At 34.3% G+C, this 23633-nt stretch overlaps 1 protein-coding gene across 1 annotated transcript in view; it reads left to right on the forward strand.

The window, feature by feature from the left end:
* The window catches only part of LOC131151057 (nuclear-pore anchor), a 138611-nt gene that overhangs the window by 56832 nt on the left and 58146 nt on the right, over nt 1–23633 (forward strand). Inside the window, exons 10-27 of the mRNA XM_058102233.1 lie at nt 3102–3222; nt 3332–3424; nt 6458–6506; nt 8060–8163; nt 8233–8301; nt 8621–8764; nt 8878–8982; nt 9095–9208; nt 9374–9449; nt 19195–19232; nt 19344–19417; nt 20079–20181; nt 20316–20450; nt 20557–20655; nt 20744–20785; nt 20889–20942; nt 22935–23114; nt 23190–23237. Of these exons, the coding sequence (XP_057958216.1) occupies nt 3102–3222; nt 3332–3424; nt 6458–6506; nt 8060–8163; nt 8233–8301; nt 8621–8764; nt 8878–8982; nt 9095–9208; nt 9374–9449; nt 19195–19232; nt 19344–19417; nt 20079–20181; nt 20316–20450; nt 20557–20655; nt 20744–20785; nt 20889–20942; nt 22935–23114; nt 23190–23237 (1648 nt within the window). The remainder of the gene's footprint in view (nt 1–3101; nt 3223–3331; nt 3425–6457; nt 6507–8059; nt 8164–8232; nt 8302–8620; nt 8765–8877; nt 8983–9094; nt 9209–9373; nt 9450–19194; nt 19233–19343; nt 19418–20078; nt 20182–20315; nt 20451–20556; nt 20656–20743; nt 20786–20888; nt 20943–22934; nt 23115–23189; nt 23238–23633) is intronic.

Raw genomic sequence — 23633 nt, forward strand, 5'->3', positions numbered from 1 at the left:
AAATGACCTCCTCTAGCTCTTTTACCAACAACACCCTCTTAACCTTTTCACACTCCAAAATACCACATTCTTCTTTTTTGCATCCAACAAATCATGGTCACTTAGATGCTATTTTCTTAGCCCCAATATTCCCAAAGACGTCAAAATTGCACCTCTTAAGCTCGTCTTGAAGACACTTTAGTTTTCCGTAAACTCCCCCTCTTTTTTTCTTAACATTCTGACTACAAGCATTTTGAAATAAACACTGAAAGGACTTATGACCGAGCCTCATATTTTCCGATTTAAATGGAGTTAGACCCCACATGGTCTTGGTAGACTAATAAAATAGGGAAACACTGACCTAGACAAATTCCTTGAGAGACCTTAAGAAACTCAGCTTCCCAAACCAACAACAACAACAACAATAACAACAACAAAACCAAGCCTTAGTCCCACTAGGTGGGGTCGGCTATATGAATCCTTTTCTGCCAATTTATGCGATCATGGACCATTTCTTTTAATAGATTCAAGGATATTAAATCCTTACTATCTCCTCCCATCAGCTTCCCAAACCGAACAGGAAAATAAAGCTTTGCCCAAAGGAAGATCAGTCAATCCATAATGCCTACTATACCTATCAAAATTCTTTGTACTCTAGGTAACCCTACCTTCCCCTTTTCTCCCTAGGAAAATCTTACGGCGTTAAAGTACCCCTAAAAATCTGACCTAGAATAGAAAGGACCATGCACATAAAATGGATCATCCCAAAAAGAAGACCTAAGAGTGGGTCTATAAGGACCATAAACTGACAAAAACTGCCACTAACCCAATCTTTCACTTTCGGTAAAACTGGGAAAAAAAAACCCATCAAGGCTATTAATTTTTTCGATCCTCCAAGACTTTCAATTTCTTCTCTAACCTTTTGAAACCCCTCACCCTTAACCTTTTTCCTTGGAACCACATTCTTTGGAGGGCTAAGGTGCTTGGGAAGATTTGGGCTTTTGTTTGGGACCATGATCCTGGAAAGGACTAACACACCTGATTTGCTTTGGAGGAGAAGGCCTTATAAGGCTGTCAGTCCTGACATGCATTTCATGCGTTGTGAAAGAAACAAAATGAATGCCCATCTCTTTGTGCATTGCAGGGTGTCCTTGCAGCTTTGGAATGCCCTTGTTCTTGGGAGGACTCCTTGTTCTCTAAATCAAGTACTCTGGTTCTCAGTTTTAATAAGATCATCTTCTTCTATCCAAAAAAATTTACAACTGAATGAGTATCCACCAAGACACGAGTCCCCCTAGCTACCTCCAAGAAGGAAGAACCTCCCACTCCTTATTCTTACCTATCCTCCCAAAAACTTGAATCATCACCCAGTTACTAAGTTTAGTTTCTTGAATGAAAACAAAATCTCAGAACTTTTCTATTTAAAATTTCCTCCATATGCCTGCTCTTACCCCAAATTCCAACTAAATGCCCTATCAATTTGACCTCTTTATCCTCCTACTCTTGTCCTGGATTCCCTCCATAATTCACAGGAGTAGCTAACTTATTCAGTGTTTTTTGCACCTTATTTTCCCTCCTATAATCCCTCCCTCAAAGAAGTTTTCTTCTGGCTCAAAGAATTAGATGTAGAATTTTAGGAATATATATTTACTGGTGTGGGGTATGCTCAAAAGATGGAGGCTGGTTGCACTTTGGGAAACAAAGATGCAGGCCAAATGCACTTTTCAAAATGCCGAGTCCGATTCTCTTTGTCAAGTGGCAGTTATATTATAAGAATGGAGAGCAAGGGCATTTTTGGAAAATAATTTTCGGCATGGCAGCTGCTTGACCTTTTTTTTTAATAATATTATGAATTATTATACTGTGAGAAATGGGTATCATGTTCGGTTTTGGGAAGAGATTTGTGTGGGGGGAGGTTCTTCAGTTTGTTCATCTTTACCCCGTTTGTTTAGATTGTCCTCTTTGCACAATGAACTGATTTCTTTTTTCTTTATTTCTAATGATGCTGGTCTTTATTGGGGTTTCCATTTTCATAGGGCTCTTAATGATAGGGAGGTTTGGAGCTTGCTTCCTTATTAAGTTTGTTGGATGGTGGGGCTCTTTCCCAAAGGAGAGACTATCATTCTTGGATTCTTGATTCTTCTGGGGAGTATTCTTGTAAATCCTTTATCGAGCATTAACCAATAAAAGCTTGTCTTTCTTGTTTCACGGATCCATTTGGAAAGCGAAAATCCCCTCTATGATTAAGGATTTTATTTGGCTGGTTGTTCTTAATAGAGTTAACACTAAGAATCTGTTGAAGAGTAGGAGGCCTTTTAAGGCTTTATCACTGGATGTTTGTTCTCTGTTTTCAAAATTCAGAATCTGCTTCTCACCTTTTCCTGCATTGCTCCTTTTCCTGGAGGATGTCGAACAGCCTTTTTGGTTTATTCGGAGAGACTTGGGAGTATGTGAAGCCGGTGGAAGACTTGTTGGCTATCCTTTTTCAGGTTTTGGAAAGAGTAAAGATGATTCGACCTTGTAGAGGTGAGCATTATTTGCAGTTTTGTGGGGGATTTTGTTGGAATGGATGCTCGTATTTTTGCTGTGAAGAAGATGCGTTTGGTTATGCTTTGGTACAGGAATCAGTATCTGGCCCCTTTGTGGGCTTTTGCGACTGGGTGTTTCAAAGGGTTTCTTTTTTCCTATATTCAGCATGATTGGTTGGCTGTGTTGTTTTGATTTATTTTGGTTCTGTTTGTATATTTAAGGGGGATTACTTTTGCTCCTTGTTCTACTTCTTCTTCTTAATAAAATCTTATTTTTTGATAAAAAAAATAATAATATTATGGATAGGTAGATAGGAACTTCTTGGTGTTTCTTCTCCCCTGCTTGAACCTTTTGGACTTGGGTGAGGTTGCTGTGCATTGTATTGTTGTTTTCATTTGTTTCCTTTCTTCCTGGAGATTTTCCTATCATTCCCCTTTGTAGTTGGTCTTTTCCCCTTCATTTTCATTTTTTTTATCACTTTTAGTAAAATTTATGAACTTTATTTTTGTGAGAAAAGATTTGCATGAACAATCTTGTAGAAATGTAATATTCACTTATTTAGATTTGTAATTTAGTTTATTATGATACTGCAGATGGATGAGCTCATTTAAAACTAATGAGATAACTGAAGATAATCGTATGCTCGTTCCCAATATTCCTGTTGGTGTTTCTGGAACAGCATTAGCAGCTTCACTTCTGCGGGATGGTTGGAGTGTGAGCAATTATTTTTGGACATCAAAATCTATTAGTTTGCTTCATGTTTAATTTTCAATTTCTTATTATCTGTTAATTAGTTCATGTGTTATTTTAAATTACTTTGTAGTTGGCTAAGATGTATAGCAAGTACCAAGAGGCAGTTGATGCCCTTCAACATGAACAATTGGGAAGGAAACAAGCTCAGGCAATATTGGAACGGGTATTGTTTGTGTTGAGTGTTTATTTTGTCTTTTCCTTCAAGCCCAATGTTTGATTTTGTGGGGTTACTATTCCATTTTATTTAATTTAAATTCTTTCTTTTTGTACTTTACTTGCTGTCTTCTTTGGTTTTTGTCGTTTGCATTTTTAATTGCTTTTTGGCAAGAGTAATTATAAACAATAATTAAAAATAATAGTATGTTTCGACTATAACATGTTTATATATAGTGACTTGCTTCAATTCTAGGGCTTTAGAGAATTTCACCCATCTAAATTGTTACACTTGAATCTCATTTACTTTTGTGTAAACTTTAAACCATGATTTTCATATGATTAAAGGGTGCAGACATTGTTAAATTGTGCATGTAGTTGTAGAGAGCACATGATGGAGAAAATGAAGAGAAAACTATGCATGAGATGATCCGGTTCTTAAATTGGACAACTATTTCTCCAATTTCATGTGATCTTTACGTAACTATAAAAAAAATAAAAATGGACAGGACCAAGAATATTGTATGGTTGATAACGCCTGACTTGTAATTATTTATTTATAAAGCTCATGTATTCAAAATGAGGATGTCTAGAAGTATGAGCTATAAAAGAGAGGATGGAATTTTAAATTATTGCATGCATGAGATATTGGGGGTAGTTTGACTTAAAATGAAAGCAATGAGAGGGTTTGTACATGTGGAATGGTGATCAATGTACATGCCAGTTGATGTCCTAGACATAAAACCAAACTAATTTGTCCAAACCCATGCTTCTGACCTTCATTGTTCAATTATCCTTTCCAAAACTTTGATTGTATGACTTATGAGTTTAATTTAATGATGGCTATTACAATTTACAAATTTGAATATTTCCTTTATTTTTATGTATAGATTTAAAGTGCTGATACTGCATTCATATGCCATTTTCAGTGTCCTTATAATTTTGTTAAATAAATTAGTTGACTGTATTATTTCCCTATCTTCTAAGCTTTTCCCAACTTCAATTGGGATGCTGTTCTGTCCTGCAATATTTTCATATTTTATATTCTCTAATACATATGTAACTTCATTGACTGTTGTGGATAAATCTGAAATATTTAGCCTTCTCTTTTTTCCAAGGGTCTGCTTGGTAATATTTCTGTTTTTTTATTTTCTGTTTTTGTTTTTGTAGAAGAAGCATATTATGGCAAATGTTTGTTTACATTGCTAGTTTTTTATTTCTATTGTTGGTTTTTAGTGTTTTTGGAAAAAAAATTGAAAATAAGATTTTATGATTTTCAATTGTTTTGACTATAGGTTGCCACAACACTATGATTTCCATAATTAACTTTTGTGAATTAAATCATTCACTTTATTTATAATATTTATTAAAATTAAAATAACTATTTTAATTTAAAATGCTAATAAAATAGAAATATCAAATATCCATAAATTTTCTAAATTTTTAAAAATATAATATTAAGTCATTTAAAAATATTTTTTCATATTTTCAATTGTCATGTACAATAAGATTGTTCTTGTAGCACTAAACAATGGGTTTTGAAATGTAATAATTAAATAAAAAATAATTATAATAATTTGTATTTTATTATAATATATTTTAATTTATATTATTTTAATTTTTTAAATTATATTTAAAAATTGTTTTATTATTTAATTATATTACTTTTGATTCAAAGACAAAGATGAGCATTTGTTCAGTCCAGTTTTGAATTTGTTTTAGTTTTAGAAATATTCATTTTGCTGGCTTTTGGTCTTTAGTTTCTGATTTTAGTTTTTGGTTTTTGTTTCCATAATTTTTGAAATGATGGCAAACAGATGAACCTAAGCTCTGTTGTTTTCATTTGTATTTACAAGTTCACTATCTTTCTTTATATCTTCTTTAATTAAAACAGTATCATCCTTACTTTTTATACCTTCTAATTACCTTACTCTTTGCTATTTCTTTCTTTGGCTCTAGCAAATTTAAATGTCTTTTCACCTTCTTTAATGTCTAGTTTAGAGTATAAATTATAATGTTCTCTAAGTTTAGCTTTATTTTTTTTTTCCTTTTTTTATATTTTGTATTATCTTTTTTGTTTTGCATTTTTCTTGCCTGTATAATTCTCCATATTTCTACATTTTTCTTGCGCTATTTTTTTTTTCTCTCCTAACAATTATAGACTTCTTAATCCAACTATCAACTCTTTTTATTAGTCACGCGTTCTCCTCAAGATTCATGCAAAACCTCTTTTGTTGTTCCTTTATTTTGAACTCGCTTTTCTATTCCAAGAGTATTAGTGTCTATGATATCTCACTATTTCCTATTTCCTTTGTTTTATTATTTTATTTTTGAATTTATTATTTTAGGTCATGCTAATTAGTTCTTTTACATTTATCTATCTTTCCTACATACCCATTCCTGGTCTCTCTCTCTCTCTCTCTCTCTCTGTTTTTTTAAGTGCGCTTATCTATTGCTAATATTCTTTGTTGTGTGGTTAACTTTCACTAGGAATAACTTTTCAATCCTTGCATGATAATCGATGTCCCTTTCAGTTAAGAAGAAATGATGCTACATTAGCTTTGAGGTCTTCAGCATAAATTAATATTTTTAATTTTTTGGAATTTTGAGTTGGTCTTGTAATTTATTATTTTCCAATATTTTTCCTAGTTTTTTATTTATTGTTTTCCAATATTTTTTCTATTTTTGTAACATTTTTATAATAGTATTTTATCAGGCAATAAAATTAGAGATTCTAGGGTTTAATTTATTAGGGAAGAAGTGTACTAAATCCTAATAGTATTGTGGGTTCCTAAATTCCATTTACTTGTATCTCAAGCTTATTGCTTCCTAAAATGTGTTTCCTTATTTATCATCATAAGTTAATAACAACAACAAAAACAACAACAGCAGCAGCAGCAGCAGCAACAGTAATAATAATAATAATAATAATAATAATAATTTATTTATTTATTAGCGGCTGCGTTACTGCAAACAGTTTGCAGTCCCCTTTTCTTTTTTCAGGTGACAAATGGCTATTTATTCTTAATTTTCCTTTGGGCAGGTTTTATTTGAAATAGAGGAAAAAGCTGCAATCATCTTGGATGAACGAGGTATGTGACAATGCAATGGTTATTGGGAAATCACTTGTTGATGCAAATAATTTTGCTCTGTTACTGGTTTTATTATATTAAATTTGTACAAATGTGCAACTTTTGTTGTCTTTCTTTTGTTTTAATTTCATGTCCATTGTCATCGTGCTAATTCCTGTATACATGCATATCTTATAGTGAGGATAATTGCAAAGGTTTTAATTTATGGCGGAAATGCTTGACAATATGCGATAGAGAAAATTCTTTTGATGGAAATCCTTGCAGGGGAAGATATTGCTGTGGGTGTTATGGTTTAGCCTGAATTGTTTTGGAATTAACTTTTTAATTTTTTTGACGAGAATGGTGCAGTTTCTGGGCATGTTTTGCCTCACATCATCTGAGCTGGTGCATTACAGGGCAGGGGATGTATTGTCTTAAATGCTTTTACCTTGAAGTCTAGTTATGTTGCCTGTTAATCTTGGGCAACATCAGATTTGGTGGTGAAAAGACCTGGCATATTTAAATGTTTAAGTTAGAATAATGCATGTCATATATCTTCCTTTGCGAGATGAGTTCCATAGGCCAAATCAAGAAGCCTTTTTAGCCATCTCCTCCCATGGCTTTTGTAATAGTTAGATTTTGTAAACGTCAATCCCTTCTCTGAGGATTTCATCATGTATGATGGTTTTCATGGCCTGTTATTGCCTGTTAACCCTGTGCAAAATCAAATTTGATGGTCAAAAGACCTGGCATATGAAAATGTAATGTTAGAATAATTTGTATCATATCTCTTCCTTTGAGACATGAGTTTCATGGGCCAAATCAAGAAGCTCTGTTAGTGATAAGTGATATCCTCCCAAGGCTTTCATCGATCCCTTCATTTAGTTGAATGCCTTTGAGGATTTCATCATGTATGATTTTGATGGTTCTCATGGCAAAAGCAGTTGTGGAATGATGCTAAATGGGTTCCACTTAAAATTTCTTTGAGATTGTCAAAGTTTTAATTAAGTGGAGAAGATTCTGTGTAAAATCTTTTCCCTGTTGATGTCCCCAACGAATACTACAGTTGTTGATGTTTTCTTTTCTATTCTTTTCTTTAAAGAGTGACATCATAAATTAGTGCCTGCATTATTATGTGATGTCCATTTTAATTCCTACACTTTTAATTAGCACAATTAAGGGCCTTAAACTCTAATTTCACATAATTACATTTGTGATCCAAGTTGGGCCCAACAACATTAATGAAATTGCTGACATAGCAATGCATTTTGCTGTATTACTTGCCAGATTTTAAAAAAGAAAAAAAGAACAAGAAGAAGTTCTAGCCCTGGAATGACTACTTTAATTGCATATATTTAATAAGTCCTTAATTGTACTAATTAAAAAATATAGGGATAAAAATTGATTTGGCTTAATAGTACTTGGGCTAACTTATGATTTCACTTTCTTAAAAAAAAATAAATAAATTTGAGTGCACTATAATCATTTTTACTCTAGATTTGCTGATTTGATTTGCATTATTTTATTGAAGGCGATATTCTAGAATACTAGTAGCATTGTTATTTCTTATGCAGCTGAACATGAGAGGATGTTAGAGGCATACTCAGCTATCAACCAAAAATTGCAGCATTCAGTTTCTGAACAGTCTAAACTGGAGAAAACTATCCAAGAATTAAAGGTTTTTGAGCTTTTCTTCGATGGTTAAGTGTTGCTGTCTTGTGTTTCTGCTTATATGTTTGTTTCCCAGGCGGAGTTGAGGAGGCATGAACGTGACTACTCCTTGGCTCAGAAAGAAATTGTTGACCTTCAGAAGCAGGTAATGGAGGAGCATTACTTGATGAATGCTTAGACACTAATAGAGCTCTATTTTTGGATTTACTTTGTTTAGTCACTCAAAGAATTTAATTCTGATGCGTTTGTATTGCAACAAGTTTCGTTCTTCAGTCATCATGTTATACTGAATAAATGTGCATGCATCATAGAATTTCATATCCCTTTGGCCTAGAAGTTTTAAGTTGTTAAAAATGATCTCTTGATGCTGTTGACGTTAGATTGATATGGATATGGATATGTAATGTTTTGAATTTAATGTAATGTGAACCTATTCATATCATTAGTATGTGATAATGTTCCAGGTGACAGTTTTACTGAAGGAATGCCGAGATATTCAAGTTCGTTGTGGATCTGCAGGTTATGATTATGCTGATGATCAGGCAATGATTCCTGCTGTTGAAATGAATGATGAGTCTCATGCGGAAAAAATTATTTCAGCACAGCTAGTAGGTTCTGTTGTCCTTTGTCTAGAGCCAGACATTTTCATGGGCCTTTTTTATCTATGTGACAGAGAATGATATATTCTTAATGTTTATTTTGGCTTAAATATTTGGAGTAGTTGACCTTCAAAGATATAAGTGGATTAGTGGAGCAGAATGTCCAGCTTCGAAGTCTTGTGCGCAGCCTATCTGACCAGATTGAGAATAGCGAGTTGGAATTAAAGGTTGCAAAGGGAACTAACATATTAATTTATTTAACTCTTTGTTATTGGTCCAAGGCTTTGTATACATGGATGACTGAGGTTTATGTTTTTGATGCTTCTATTAAATTTTTAGCAAAATTTTGAAATGGAGATAAAGAAACAGGCTGATGAAGCTGCCTCTAAAGTTGCTGCTGTGTTAGAAAGATCTCAAGAGCAAGGGGGCATGATTGAATCACTTCATAGTTCTGTAAGCATTTTGGAAGCCCCAACATTTTTCCCCTATAAATTTTGATTTTGACGAGTTTGTTGTTCGTTTCATTTGTGCGTCTTTTTTCCTTGGGGGTGGGTATAAGTGGATTATATGTTTGAATTACTTCACTGTTCTGATTCAAGTCCCATTTCTTCTGCATAGGTTGAGATGTACAGGAGGCTATATGAAGAACATAAACTTCAAACATCTTATCTCCATTCTGCAGAAGCAGCTCCTGGTTCTGTCTCTGACCTTAATTATTTAAACACTATTTTATTAATTCATTTTTTAATCATTGGTTGATTCTTGATGTGAAAATAATGTTTTAAGAGATAAAGAAAGAATGCACAAGATGGAAGACAGGAGTCCATTAACAGAAAACAAAAAATAAACTACAGACTGCAAAGTTCACTCAGTTAATCAAAGCTCTGCAGTCATGTTGGAAATGAGTCAAAGGAACTATTACCAAATGCAGTAGTCATTGAAAACCAGATTGAGGCAATGGAAGCCTCCCTATCCCAAAAAACATGAAGAGGAAGAGAAATATCCTAAAGATTTCGAATTCCTCTCCTAGCAAACATAACACCAGGGAAAACTGAGATTAGTTCCATAAATCTGCATCGTTCGTTTGTCCAAAATGATGAGAACTCAAGAAACAGAACCACAGAATTTTGGCACTGTCAACACTCTTCACCAATGCTAAAAAGAAGATTCCATAACCTAAAAAATAAGACAATGGAGAAAAAGATGAGCAGTTTGCTTACATTTAAATGAGATGATACACATCAAGTGATAGCATCCTCTTAGGTCTCTTCATTGCAGACCATCACTGGAATTTTTTGTGTTGAGAATCATGCACTAAACAAATGGCTTAATTTTAGAACAGACCTTGACTTTTGAAATGAACTTTCCCAAAATGAAGGGACGGTGAGTGAGGGTCTGGACAAATACCTATTAGGAAACCAATGCCTCCTGTCAGTAGAAGAAAAAACCTGACATGAATCAAGAGTATAACTCAAAAAGAACTCAACATGGTGACCTTATCATTAAGATTGCAAAAGAACTGAAGATTCCCAGAGAGATTGGAGTCATGATGGAAGACTTGTATAGGAGGAAGTCAACCAGGGGGCATAACAATAAACATTTAACTCCAGCTCAAGCCAACCAAACTTTCCTTTAAGGCAAGTTGATCCTAGGACCTGAAAACAACCTCACAAATATGTAAAATAGTAAACGAATTTTAAAACCCTAACACTATCCTTGAAAACAAGGAGTAGCACCATGCATAGATTGAGGATGGGACACACAAAGCTCCTCCATGCCCATGCTCAGCCCGCCACAAAAATCTAAAGCCTCCCACATGGACAAAATCATTCTTAAAACATCAGCAGTTAAAGTAAACTGCTCGCAGTTGAGAACCAAACTTTAGGTTGACTGTTCAAAATCCCTAATAGGGAAGAAAATTACCCCTAATTTACTTCCTCCAACTCTCTTGAAAGCCTTTTTAATAATTTGAAAATTCTCATCTAACTTATCATATTATTTCTCTTTACTGATAAAAAGAAAATCTAACTCTATGATAATCTTTCTCAAAATCTTAATTCAAAACAATCACTTGATATTCCTTCATCTAGCATCCTCTACCACTTCATTAGCAAAGGCATATAAAAAGTTCCTTTTTTCAACTTACATTGCTTGAGATAGGAGAAATGGTAGAACCCAAAACAACACATGACCTCTTAGATAAGGCCATAGTGGAAATCTTATACATGTTGGTCATGAAACTAATTAGCATACAATCTCTCACCAAACTATCTTCCTCGTGGAGAAGATAAATGGGAAGGACTTAGTCAAGATTGCTGGATAAGATGGGCTATGGCTGTCTGATCCTGCAGGTAATGGGATTCATATGGATGGGGTTAAATGAAAGATGAAGAAGGGTCAAGTGGAATTGGTTAATTTGCAGTGTTTGGTGAATATGTGAAGGGTGTAAAGCGAGGTTTTCTTATCTAGGTTTTCTAATTAGTTTCTTTTGGTCTCCCATTTATGTTTTTGTTTCTTCTTAAGGATTTCTTGTCCTATTTTTTGATTGTTACCTCATCTCCTTTTAATACAAAATTTTTTAATAAAAATATCTTACTTATGGCACCATTAGCATGAAATCTTATGAACAGCTTATAGAAGATCAGAGCTGTTATGAAAGAAAGCCATACTAAAATCATTTGGAATTGGAGCATTATCCCCCTTTATACCAAACATCACTTCCTTGATCTTGTCTTAAGAAAAATACCTTGTTAACCCACTGACCGTGCTTAGAAATATGAATTCAATCCAAGCAGTCAATCTTTAAAAGGACATGGAATAGTGGATAATTAAAATATCCAAACAACAAAAATACCCTCCTAAGTACATTAGACGACAACCACAGTCAATTATTAAACTCAATATCCCTGAAAGTCCTGTAAAAATCGTCTGAATGTTTATTTGTAGTTTTCTGAAAGGGAAAAAATGTATAGCCTACAACTCAAGAAGACCTAAGCAAATTTCCTTCCTCATAATCCTATCTTCTAATCCTCTCACATCTAGCTGAAAATCTTCATTGTATATCTCTAACACCCAATCCCCATTTTGTCTTTGCCCTCATCATATTTAATGAATGATTTGACCTTTTCCAAATCCCTTTATTTTTTCCTTGTTCTCCCATTATGTGATCCCTTCTAGAGTAAACTAGAACCTTACCTTGATGCCAGTGGGACTAATCAGTCAAAAACCTATACTTTTCGGAAAGGATGGTCGCTTGCATGGTTTATTAACCTAGTAGTGTGCAGTGTAGTGTAATAGTGGTGGGAAGTGGTGTGACGGCTGGGGACTTCTTTTCAACTATGCGCAACCCTATCAATATTGGTAAACTTGCATGTTTTAAGCATAGACCCTTTTAATAAGATTTTAATGTATTCCAAATCCTTCAATTCAATTTGTCACATGTTTATATAATTAATAGATTTAATATTGGTTTTAAGATGCCACTAAAAGAAAAATTTATATTTCTTTTCAATTTCCATTACTTTATTACCTCTAATAGAAATGGATTGTTGATTAACACATGCGATGAGTAAATTTATGAAACAAAATAGATTATGCTTTTAAGGTGTAATATGGTTTATGCTACTAATATGCTAATCACATAGGACCATGGTCTTAAATTTTCACAAAATTGTTGAAATTTATGTCGAAATTTCCACTTTCTATCACCCTCAAAATCAAAATGGCAGTCGATTTCTATCTTACATAGTTTCCATCGAAATTTTCAACAAATCATCCATAACTTATCAAAATCTCAAAATTTTAGCGAAATTTGTCAAAAGGTTCACTATAGAATTTCATTTCCTCAGAATTCAAATGTGAGATTTAGATGTGAAGTGAAATTTCTATCTTAATTTATCTTATTTTATTTTATTTTATTGAAACAAAATATTTTTAGAATGGCTTTTAAATTATATGAAAAATTAAACTTCCACAACATTTTATTTTATTTAAATATTCATATCTAAATTATCTTTATTTGTATAATAAATAATATTTAATTTATTTGTGAATCTCATTTATATTAAACAAATATGTTTAATAAATATTCTCTTACAAATATGTTTAATACACATATTATATTACAACTATTGCACCTCATACACAACATAGATGTATTTAATTTGTAATATATTAGTCCTAAAACTTACATTATTTTGTCTATTATCCATTTCTAAAGTTTCATTAAAGAATTCCATGCTTTGCTACTAATTTCCATCATTCTTTTTCAAACCAAAATCAAAATTAACATCGAAATTTAAACTTCCATAGAAATTTCCGTACATTTGGAGCTTTGAAATTTTAGTTGCAATTGAAATTTAAGGCCTTGCATGTGACATTCTATAAATTAAAAAAATGAATTATTATATTTTCTTTAAGAATCTAATAAATTTTGATCAATGAGTTATATTTTATAGCGTAAGCTATAGGGGCACTGTTCTATAATCATAAAGCTTATCATTGAAAAATAAATTGATTAACAACTTGAATAAAAAAAAAAACTACAAAAGAAAAGAAGATTGAAGCTGAATAATTTGGAAAAGTGTTACAAAATTACCAATATAAAGAAAATAAATTAAATCAAAATATTGTTAGTAAAACATTGTTAATAACAAATTGTTAATACGTGCATTTCTTGTGAATATTAAAGAAGTTAAATAATTTCTAATTGTTGTCATCTTCATGTATTCCTCTCCTCCTTTTTATATGGTTAATTGGGATTGTTTTTTGAAAGGAAAAATGAGAGAATAATTTTGTGCTGCAAGAGTTTTGTAGCAGCTGCAGCGGTCCTGTGATGGCTTGAAGAGGCTGTTACATGGCTGCAACAGTTTCCTACAGGCCTACAGCTGCGGTTATTCTCTCAGCTATACTGGTGCGTAGCGGTATCAATTACACAATGATCCATTACTAAGGATATTTCATGACTGTTTATGACTGTTATTTAAAGCCATGGTCTCTGGTATTTTTCCCACCCCAGTCCCTACTCCTTACAGATGTTGGAACAGAAGAATTGAAAAACAGAAAAAAAAGAGAAGAAAAATACTGAAAAATGCCTCTTTAATTTACTGACTTGATGAAGAAATTACATATATAAAAAGCTACAGTGCTGCAGCACTTTTTGCTGGATTTCTTGAGATTCTTTTCTATTTTTTCTCTACTTAAAATAACTTGGATAAGGCCACTATTTATAGGGCAGAGTACATGGGAAATAGATGGGAAATTTTAATATTATAGGGACTTAACAACTCATTAAATAAACCTAGAAACAAGGCAAAGAATATGACAAGTTCCTAGACTAAATACCTCATGCCTGTGCTATTAATGGATGACAGCTGTATTCCACTTTGAAAAACTGAACAGAACTTTGAATAAGAATCACACTGGCTGCAACTTGCTGACTGAATAATTTTATTGCTGAATGTTCTGCTGACTGTAAGCTGAGTTGTCTGCTGACTTTTCAACTAAATAACTGAATTAACTAACGTCAGTAGGTTCACAGCTTTCTCACAAATTCCCCTCTAAATCCGTGAGTCCTAACATGTCTCTAAACTTCAAAAACTTCTCAGTAGTAATAGGTTTTGTGAGCATGTCGCTGGTTGTTCATTAGTGCTGATGAACTCTAGCTGAATTTCTTCCTTCTGCACATGGTCACGAATAAAGTGATGTCTGACCTCAATATGCTTTGTCCTGGCATGAAAAACAGGGTTCTTAGTTAGAGCTATTGCTGACATATTATCACAATAAATGGTTGTAGGACCCTCTTGCTTCAGCCCTAAATCACTAAGTAATTTCCTCAGCCAAACTCGTTCACAAGCAGCCTCTGTTGCTGAAATATATTCTGCTTCTGCAGATGACAAGGCAACGGTGTTTTGCTTTCTTGAACACCATGAAATGGTGCCATTTCCAAGACAGAAAACATATGCTGATGTGCTTTTTCGATCATCAACTGATCCGGCCCAATCACTGTCAGTGAAACTGGTAAAAGAAAAACTCAGAATCTTTGCTGTACTTCAGTCCAAGTTTTAGTGTGCCTTTAAGGTATCTTAATACCCCTTTTGCCGCTGCATAATGAAGTACACTTGGGTTGTGCAAGAACCTAGACAACATACTAACAGCTTGTGTAATATCAGGTTGAGTATGAGTCATGTAAATAAGGGAATCCAACTAAACTCCTATACTGATTTTCGTCGAATTTCTTAGCTACATCATCATAATTTAATTTTTCATTTAGAGCCATAGGAGTACTTACAGCCTTACAGTCCTTCATATGAAATTTCTTCAGGATATTAGCTGCATACTTTTCTTGGGAAATGAAAATTTCCCTTCTTCCTTGCTTAACTTGCATCCCTAGGAAATACTTCATGATCCCTAAGTCTGTCATCTCAGATTTTTTTATCATTGAGTGCTTGAAATCAACAAGTAAATGAAGATTGCTTCCAAAGTAAATTAGATCATCAACGTACGAGCAAACAATGATGAAATCTGTTTCTTTTTAAAAAAAATAAAGAGCTGGTTCAAGAGTGCTTTTCTAAAATCCTGAATTCTGATATTCTGGGGACTTAACAACTCATTAAATAAACCTAGAAACAAGGCAAAGAATATGACAAGTTCCTAGACTAAATAACTGACTCCTGTGCTATTAATGGATGACAGCTATATTCCACTTTGAAAAACTGAACAGAACTTTGAATAAGAATCACACTGGCTGCAACTTGCTGACTGAATAATTTTATTGTTGAATGTTCTGCCGGCTGTAAGCTGAGTTGTCTGCTGACTTTTCAACTAAATAACTGAATTAACTAACTTCAGTAGGTTCACGGCTTTCTCACAACAGAGGCTTAAGAGTTTCAGAATCTTCTATAGAACCCAATTCTATTTGGAGATTCGGTGAATCACTGGAAATTATGACCACTCCAGATGTGTTGAAGATCCTTCCATCTGTCACAGTTAACAGCAGCCATGCCAGACCAACCAAATTAATCCCCAGATTTATTCGGAGCCAAATAGATCGACCTGGTGAAGGAACAAATTGAGTAGCATGATGAGGGGTAATATGATTTGTATTTTCCTCAGAAAATCAATCATTTGGTGTGCAAGATTGTTCAGCAAGGGGCCTCTCCGACTGTCAGCTAGAGCTTGTAGACCTAGGACAGCGCCAGCAGCCTGAGAAACACTGTGCTCCTCAGTTTCTTTTAACAAATTTGCATTGGCTGAGAACCATAGAGGAGACCCAGCTGTCTCATCCATATCATCATGCATCCTCAAGATAGCAATTAAGAGCCTTCATCTTCTTCTGTTTCATGAACACCAGCTTCATCTTCAGATGTTGACTCAATTACTTCCACCCATATTTGTATTCTGTCCCAATGCAGCTTCCAGGCCTTGAAAAAAATATTTGGCACAGGAACTAGACCATCTGCGGCGAGCTCAAATTTGTTTGGAAGTCTCTCCTCTACCTTCAATACCCCACAGCTGGTCATCCTTCCAGATGCAGATTGAACTGAAGTCCCATCCCTGTAATAATATCCTTTTCCGGATCTGTTTCTGTGCCATCACACCAATACAGTACTTTCAGGAACCTCAAAACCTCCAGTGAAAGTTCAGATTACATCGATTATATTGGTAGAAATATCTTCTGTAACCATCGGACCAGACTATCTATCACATTATTGAAGCAATCACCGTGTGCCTTGCTTCCTTCCAGTTGTTGTCCAATGATCAACTGAAACTCCATCCAAGAAAAACAATCTGAATCACTCATAAGTGAAGCCAAGATGGATGTCTTAATTTGTTTTTTGATCAACATTATCCCAGCCCATTTATTGTTAAAATTGTTTGGCCCAAGCCCCTATAATTGATAGTGCACACTGGACTTCAAAATCTGAGTGCCCAAAAATGTAAGAATATGGTTAACCTCAGTTTTGTTGATGTCGTTTGGCCCACGTAACTTGGGGCCATTTGCTTCCAAATTTAAATTGGATGATTTGCTGATTTTGGGCTGATAAACATGCCGAGAAAATATATATTTTTGATCAGCAGAAAGAAATAATATAAAATGATGCATCAAGGGAATTCCACCCAAATGCAAAGAAGCAACGAGAAAGAAACACCTTTTACTGAAAAGTATCAAGAAAATCAAGGATTACAAAGGGGTCCCTTTTAACTAACCCAGAATGCTAGCTAGAGATCATTGCAATTCAATGGTCCATGACAGCCTGAATAGGAGAGATTGTCTCCCTCAACCGGGGAATATTCTCTATGGCCATGCTTATTCTTTGAAATTTCAATATTGTTGGCCCTAGAGTCGAGTCTTGGGGGTGGTGTGAATGGACTCTTTTGCGTATTTAGGCTTTCCTCTACAAAATAAAATTTTTTTGGTAAGATGCAAGCAATTATATCACAATATAAACAATGTAAATCATGCACAAGATGTAAATGAAAGAGTATAGGGAAGAGAAGCTTGACAAACGATATTAACGTGGTTCAACCCCTTACCTATGTCCACGCCTTGAGACACACTCAAGGATTCCACAATCCACTATAAGCCTCCTTCACTGGCGGAGAAGCCTTTACACACGGGAACAAATCCCTTTTACTCACCCAGAGTCTTTCCAAGGGAGCCAATTCCTTAACGCTCACCTAGAGCCACAAGGTTCACCAAGAACCTTCACATGGAAACCAATCCCAATTGCTCACAAAGAGCTCAAACAAGGGAACCAGTCCCTTTAATACTTGGTTCACAAAGCACCCGTAAATATGAAAATGAATTACAAACAAAATTCCTTGAATGAGCGGATATTTAATGCAATACAAAACAATTCCTAATCTCTCAAGAAATGAATCACAACAAAGAATAGAGAGCAACAAAGATTTTGAGCACAAATATGATGAACTAAAATGTGGTGTGCTTTGGGAATGATAATTACTAAAAATCCATCCTTAAGCAAGTCTTTGGACTTGTATTTATAGCAAACCGTTGACGGTTTGCCCCGTTTCTTCAATATCTTGATTTTTAAGTGCATGAATGATGTTTTAACCCATTCGGGACCACGTATATGAAGATATATAATATTTAAATTGTTTAACACTTGTCCCATTTAAAACAAAATTGAGTATAGGATATTTTCATGTGAATCATGGTTTTATCTTTGAAAAACTCTTAAGTATGAAACTTATGATCTAGTGATATCCTATATACTCTATGTACTAGAATGCATATGCAATTGTTCAACTCTTGCTCAATAAACATGTGTGAAACATAACTACAAGAGTTACAACAAATACTACCTCAAACACTCCCTATTACATATGTTTCTATATTTTCTTTGATGGTTGTGCTCGAGTCCTTTCGATTGAGTGTCCTTTCGATCTTTGCCTATTTGTTTGTCCACTCAATCTTTGCCTATGAGAATGTTCGCTTGATCTTTGCACAAAACCCGTATCTATGTGATTTCGCCACTTATACCTGCCACAGCTTAGTATGCAAAGATTAGTTTAACTAAGAACCACTAATGGGTTGTTATCATCAAAATATGACAATTAGGATCATGTAGTCACTTAGGCTAACAAATGCATTTTGGCTTCTGTACAGTAGTGAAGATCTCAAAAACTGATAGCTTTCCTACATGCTTCTCTGTTTTCTGATCAGTTTATACCGCTACTGCATTTGCTTGTGCCACTATCCTTGCATCTCAGAACAGAATAAGTGCCACCACTTGCTCACTATCTTCAGTTTTTGGGTTCCTTTCGCATAGAGCTTCAGAAATTTGAAAAAAATAGCCACCAACTTATTGTTTTATTCCAATCTCTATATTAACCAATTGAATTCTCCTGATTTGAGAAATTTTTTAACAGATAGATGACGCCCTTATTATTCATCCAAAGCTGCATGAGTACTTGGTCTCCCCATGGGAGTGTTTTTGACCCATGGATTCTCCAACTTGGATGTCCAAAAAAAAAAAAAAAAAACAAAAAACATGAATCGTTCTCTTTCCGTTCTGTAAGCATCCTCTTCCAGCGTAATGAAAGAAGATTTATGACCAGAAAATTCTGTTATTTGCAATAAAATTTTGTATTTACACAACAGATTGAAGATAAAACTTTACGTGAATGATAAAACTCCATCCTAATCAAGTGAACCCTTCCATGAACTTGCACATGTGTATGTGCACACACATATACACTATCATTTTAAAGAGTGAGAAGCATTGCATCTTTGCTGGATTCAATAATCCTTTGCTCTTAAAGTTTCCTTGGTCATTATCTTATGTGGTCATTTAGTCATTGTGGGCACGGTTGACTGTGATTATCATCCGAAACATCCCACATTTTTGTTTTTCTTTTGTTATACATTGTTCCTGTTTTGCATTTGTCAATGCTGCTTAATTTTTCCCTTGCAGAAGGAAGGAAAGACCTCATGCTTCTTGAAAGTTCTCAGGTGTGTATGAAAAATACTTTTAAGTCGGATCCCCATCCCCCCCTCCCCCAACCACGCGGGCACCCTTCCTCTTCTCAGCTTTTATTATGTTCAACAAATAATGCACTGCAGGAAGCTAGAAAGAAGGCTGAAGAGCAGGCTGCTGAACATTTGAGAACTATTGAAGATGATTTGGCAAAGTCTAGGTATATTTAGTATTCAGTTCTATTTATTTTGTTGTTTGTGTTGGCAGTGTTCTGTAGACCCTGTTATTCATCTGGTGACAGTTATTAACTATTTATCAGCGAGTGTGGTCCTCTCCATAAATGATTGGTCTTTTCCTTTTCCTTCTTTTTTTTATATTTTATTTTTTTCATAGCTCAATTTGCACTTGGTCTTGCACTCAGTTAGAATTTTTTGGTTTTATGGTTTTTCAAGAATTTGTTTTATCCATCTTGTCACGTGCATATGTATTTTGCACATTAGCTCAATTTTTGACTTTTCTATTTCTCAGTTGGGAGATCTGGGAAATAGAAAGAGAACTATTTAATTTGTTGTGTTCAAACTAATTGGTTTAATGAGTGAAAATGTGATTTTGGAGGTTGGATTTATTTGTTTTCTTTTTTGTGGTTTGTATATTTTTTTTCTTAATTGATTTTAATATAGACAGTTCTCAATCTCTTTTATTTTTAAAATCTCAATCTATTTAACATCTCAACATTTTTCATTTAAATGGTATTACATAGGACATGATTCAAATATAAGCAGTTGTTATGGTATCCTTGTTTTATTTCGGTTTTGAGTATGGTTGGCTTATAATTCTTTGTGTTCAGGATTAGTATTTTATATTGTATATTTTATAATCAGGAGTGAAATTATATCATTACGATTGGAGCGGGACAAGTTGGCTATGGAAGCAAATTTTGCGCGGGAGAGACTTGATAGCTTAATCAAGGAATCTGAGCATCAGGTGAAATTTATATTTTTATTTATTGGATATTTCTTTGTTCTGCCAGATCTTATCTCTATGTATCGGTTTACTTCAAATATTATACACTGGATTTTGGTCATTATTTTTATGGTGTATGTTGATCATCGTGTTAGAGAGGTGAAACCAATGGAATTTTGGCAAGAAATGTTGAATTCTCACAGTTGGTAGTTGATTACCAACGAAAGCTGCGTGAAAATTCTGAATGTGTGCATGCTGCTGAAGAAGTTTCTCGAAAATTAACAATGGAGGTGAGGATTTGGAGAAAAAAAGAAGAAAATTTTTTACAGTATTATGAAACAAAAAGATTTTGAACTGAGGCCTTCACAGATGATTACTGCATTTCTTGTTGTTTAGGTATCCGTTCTGAAGCACAAGAATGAAATGTTGTCGAGCTCCGAAAGTAGGGCTTTGGATGAAGTTCGTGTTTTGTCTGAGAGAGTCCATCGCCTACAGGTTAGGAGCATGATATGATAGCTTCAGTGCTTATATATTTGATAAAATGATTTCTTGTTTTTATATATCTTCATATACCCCTGTGCAGGCTAGCTTGGACACTATTCAGACTGCTGAGGAAGCTCGTGAGGTGGCCATTTTGATTGGTTTTATGACTTTATGTTTGCATTTCTTTTTTAGTTGCATGGTTGTCATATTTGTGTCCTATCACTATAATGCCATGTAAATTGTAGGAGGCCAGAAGGGTGGAGAGGAGAAAACAAGAGGAGTATACCAAGAAAGTTGAGGTTTGTCTCTACAATAGTATATTATTATTTAATTTTGATCTTATCATAAAAACTCTCCTCTCTTCTGCACTCTCTCTCTCTCTCTCTCTCTCTCTCTCTCTCTCTCTCTCACACATGCGCGCATGCACTCAAACACAACTAATGTTCTAGTTGTTTTTGGTATCTTGTTATTTAGTTTATCTCGCATTGTCATTGTATGTTTTTGATCAAATGGGGAAAAAATATGTTTTGAGAGTTGGAGTTAACATCTAAGAAACTTCAGGTTTTTTTGGAGTTTGAGGTGTTGCACTGCTTGGAGTAGATAAAAAGCTGAAAAAAAGGAAAGATAGTTGAGGGAGAAAACAGTTAAGAAAGGATATTTAATTCTTTGCCAAGTAACCAGAAGAAAGTTTATGTCAAAAAGTGTTGTGAAGCATTCAGCCTCCTCCCTACCTTGCCCTCAAATCTATTTGCACTCCTCTTCAAATGAAAATCAGATGTTAAACAATGAGTGTACTGCGAAGTACCCAAATCTTAATGTCACAAATGCATTTTCTTCCAGGAGCTCCACTCTTGAAAATTCTATTATTATTTTTTTAATTGAAATGAAGAGTTTTTATTAGAGGGAGCAAGAAGTACAACAAGGAGCATAAGAAATCCTCCATTGAAGATAAGGAACCATATATATATATATAAACAGCTCATACCACCCAATTCATGCTCTTAATCTGAAAAAGGTTCTCTGAAACAACCTGCTGCAAAACCCCACAACAAGGTCAGATACTGAAATCTATCCCAAAACATAGTCAAGGGCATCTTCTTTACCTCGCAAATAGAAAATTTTATTATTATGATTAGGTCTAGGAAATATGGGCCATGTGACATTCTTTTATATTGGGTGATGCTTGCCCTAAAGAAAAGTGAGCTTTGGCTTTTCACCAGACTCTTGTAAGGCTTATTGTTTCTTTCTGTTTCTCTTCTGTTCTCTCTCTCTCACACGCACGCGCACACACACAAACACTGTCTTGCACAAGAGGGCAGATAAATTTTGAAATACTAATCCTTGGTGGAGGGAGGGATAGCAAAATTTAATGGAGGGAAGTAGTTTAATGGCGCTTATTCTCATGATAGAGCCTTGGTGTATTGGCTTGTATGTCAAAGTAACAAACAAAAATTATAGAATATGCTATGGCTGCATTTTCTTTGTCAACCTTTGGAACTTGAAGAAGCATCAATCTCACAGTTTTTTGAACAGTTTAGTTCTGTTATTAACTTGTATTATTGACATTTTTTAACATATTTTTGTTAATATTTTAGCTGTATAGCATAAATTTCATGTGGCTTGTAATTTTTTTAGTTATGATACTAGGTTTTATTTGTGGATTCTTATTTCTTGGATGCTTAATTTACAAAACAAAACTTGGACCGTCATGCAGAAAAAAATGACATGCTTCATCCTATTTTTCCTGTTAAGTTATTTTTTAATGAGTCATGGGGATGGTTGAAAATAATGATCTCCTGTTTCATGATGGCATGGGTTCAGATATGGGAAATAAAAATGGTGAAAGATAAATAATATATTCTTTTCCCTCTCAGATACATCTGATTGTGCCATGAGGATCCTAAAGTTATAATTGTAAATGAATGCCTTGAGCCCCTATCAAAATTCTGAATGTGACTCTTAATGGAGATGTAAGGACCCAAAAGTAATCATATAGTTGGTTCTGTTTTATGCATGCGCCCAGGCACGCAAATTAGCACACTGTTTTGTGGCTTGTTGCCAATGTTGATGTTAAGGAAAACTATAAGATTTTCCTACATTGTGAATGCATGCAGAGTTTTTAGATTAATTTTTGTGGGGATTTTGTTCTTTATTGGCACTTGTTGGTCTATGAGTCTATCCATGTTCAACTTTTTTAATTTCAATATTATTTTAAATTATAATCTTTTATGGATTTCTGTCATGATAAATAACTCTATTTTTCTTTTCTTTGACAATTTGTATTCATTCAGAGGGAATGGGCTGAGGCTAAAAATGAGCTTCAACAAGAACGTGATAATGTTCGATCCCTTACTCTTGACCGGGAGCATACTATCAAAAATGCCATGAGACAGGTTGAAGAGATTGGAAAAGAATTATCGAATGCCTTGCGTGATGCTGCCGCAGCTGAGGCCCGGGCTGCTGTTGCAGAGGTTTTGATCATCACAACATTATATTTCCTGAAAGAATGGATTGGTTTCCTAATCTAATGTTCTATTCTTTCTCAGGCTCGATATATTGATCTTGAGAAAAAGATTAAATCTGCAGAGGCTAAGGTAGATTTATTTCTCCAAGTCAGTTATTTAATTAATAAATTTTTTTATAGAAAATTTCTTTTGTAGACTATGTTGTAGTTCTTGGTCAAGAAGGCTATATGTTTTGCTTGGGGAAATTGTTTTGTATTGGATCCCCTTCTTCTCAATTAGGCATTGGTGCTGTCATGTTGTATCCATTGGTTAAACTTACTGTTGTTAGTCATATAGTTGCTCTTTCACCCTTCATTCATTCTTTGATGCATTAGTTGTTGGTTATGTCTTTCAATTTTATACAATAATGAGAAGATAAGGACTTAAATACCCCCATGCTCACCACCTGATACCTAAAATAATATATTCTTCTCCGTCTCCCCCCCCCTTAGACAAGGCAAGTTTTAAAGTAGTCCTAGTGGAGAT

This window comes from Malania oleifera, chromosome 3, assembly GCF_029873635.1.
Source record: "Malania oleifera isolate guangnan ecotype guangnan chromosome 3, ASM2987363v1, whole genome shotgun sequence".
Lineage (NCBI taxonomy): Eukaryota > Viridiplantae > Streptophyta > Magnoliopsida > Santalales > Ximeniaceae > Malania > Malania oleifera.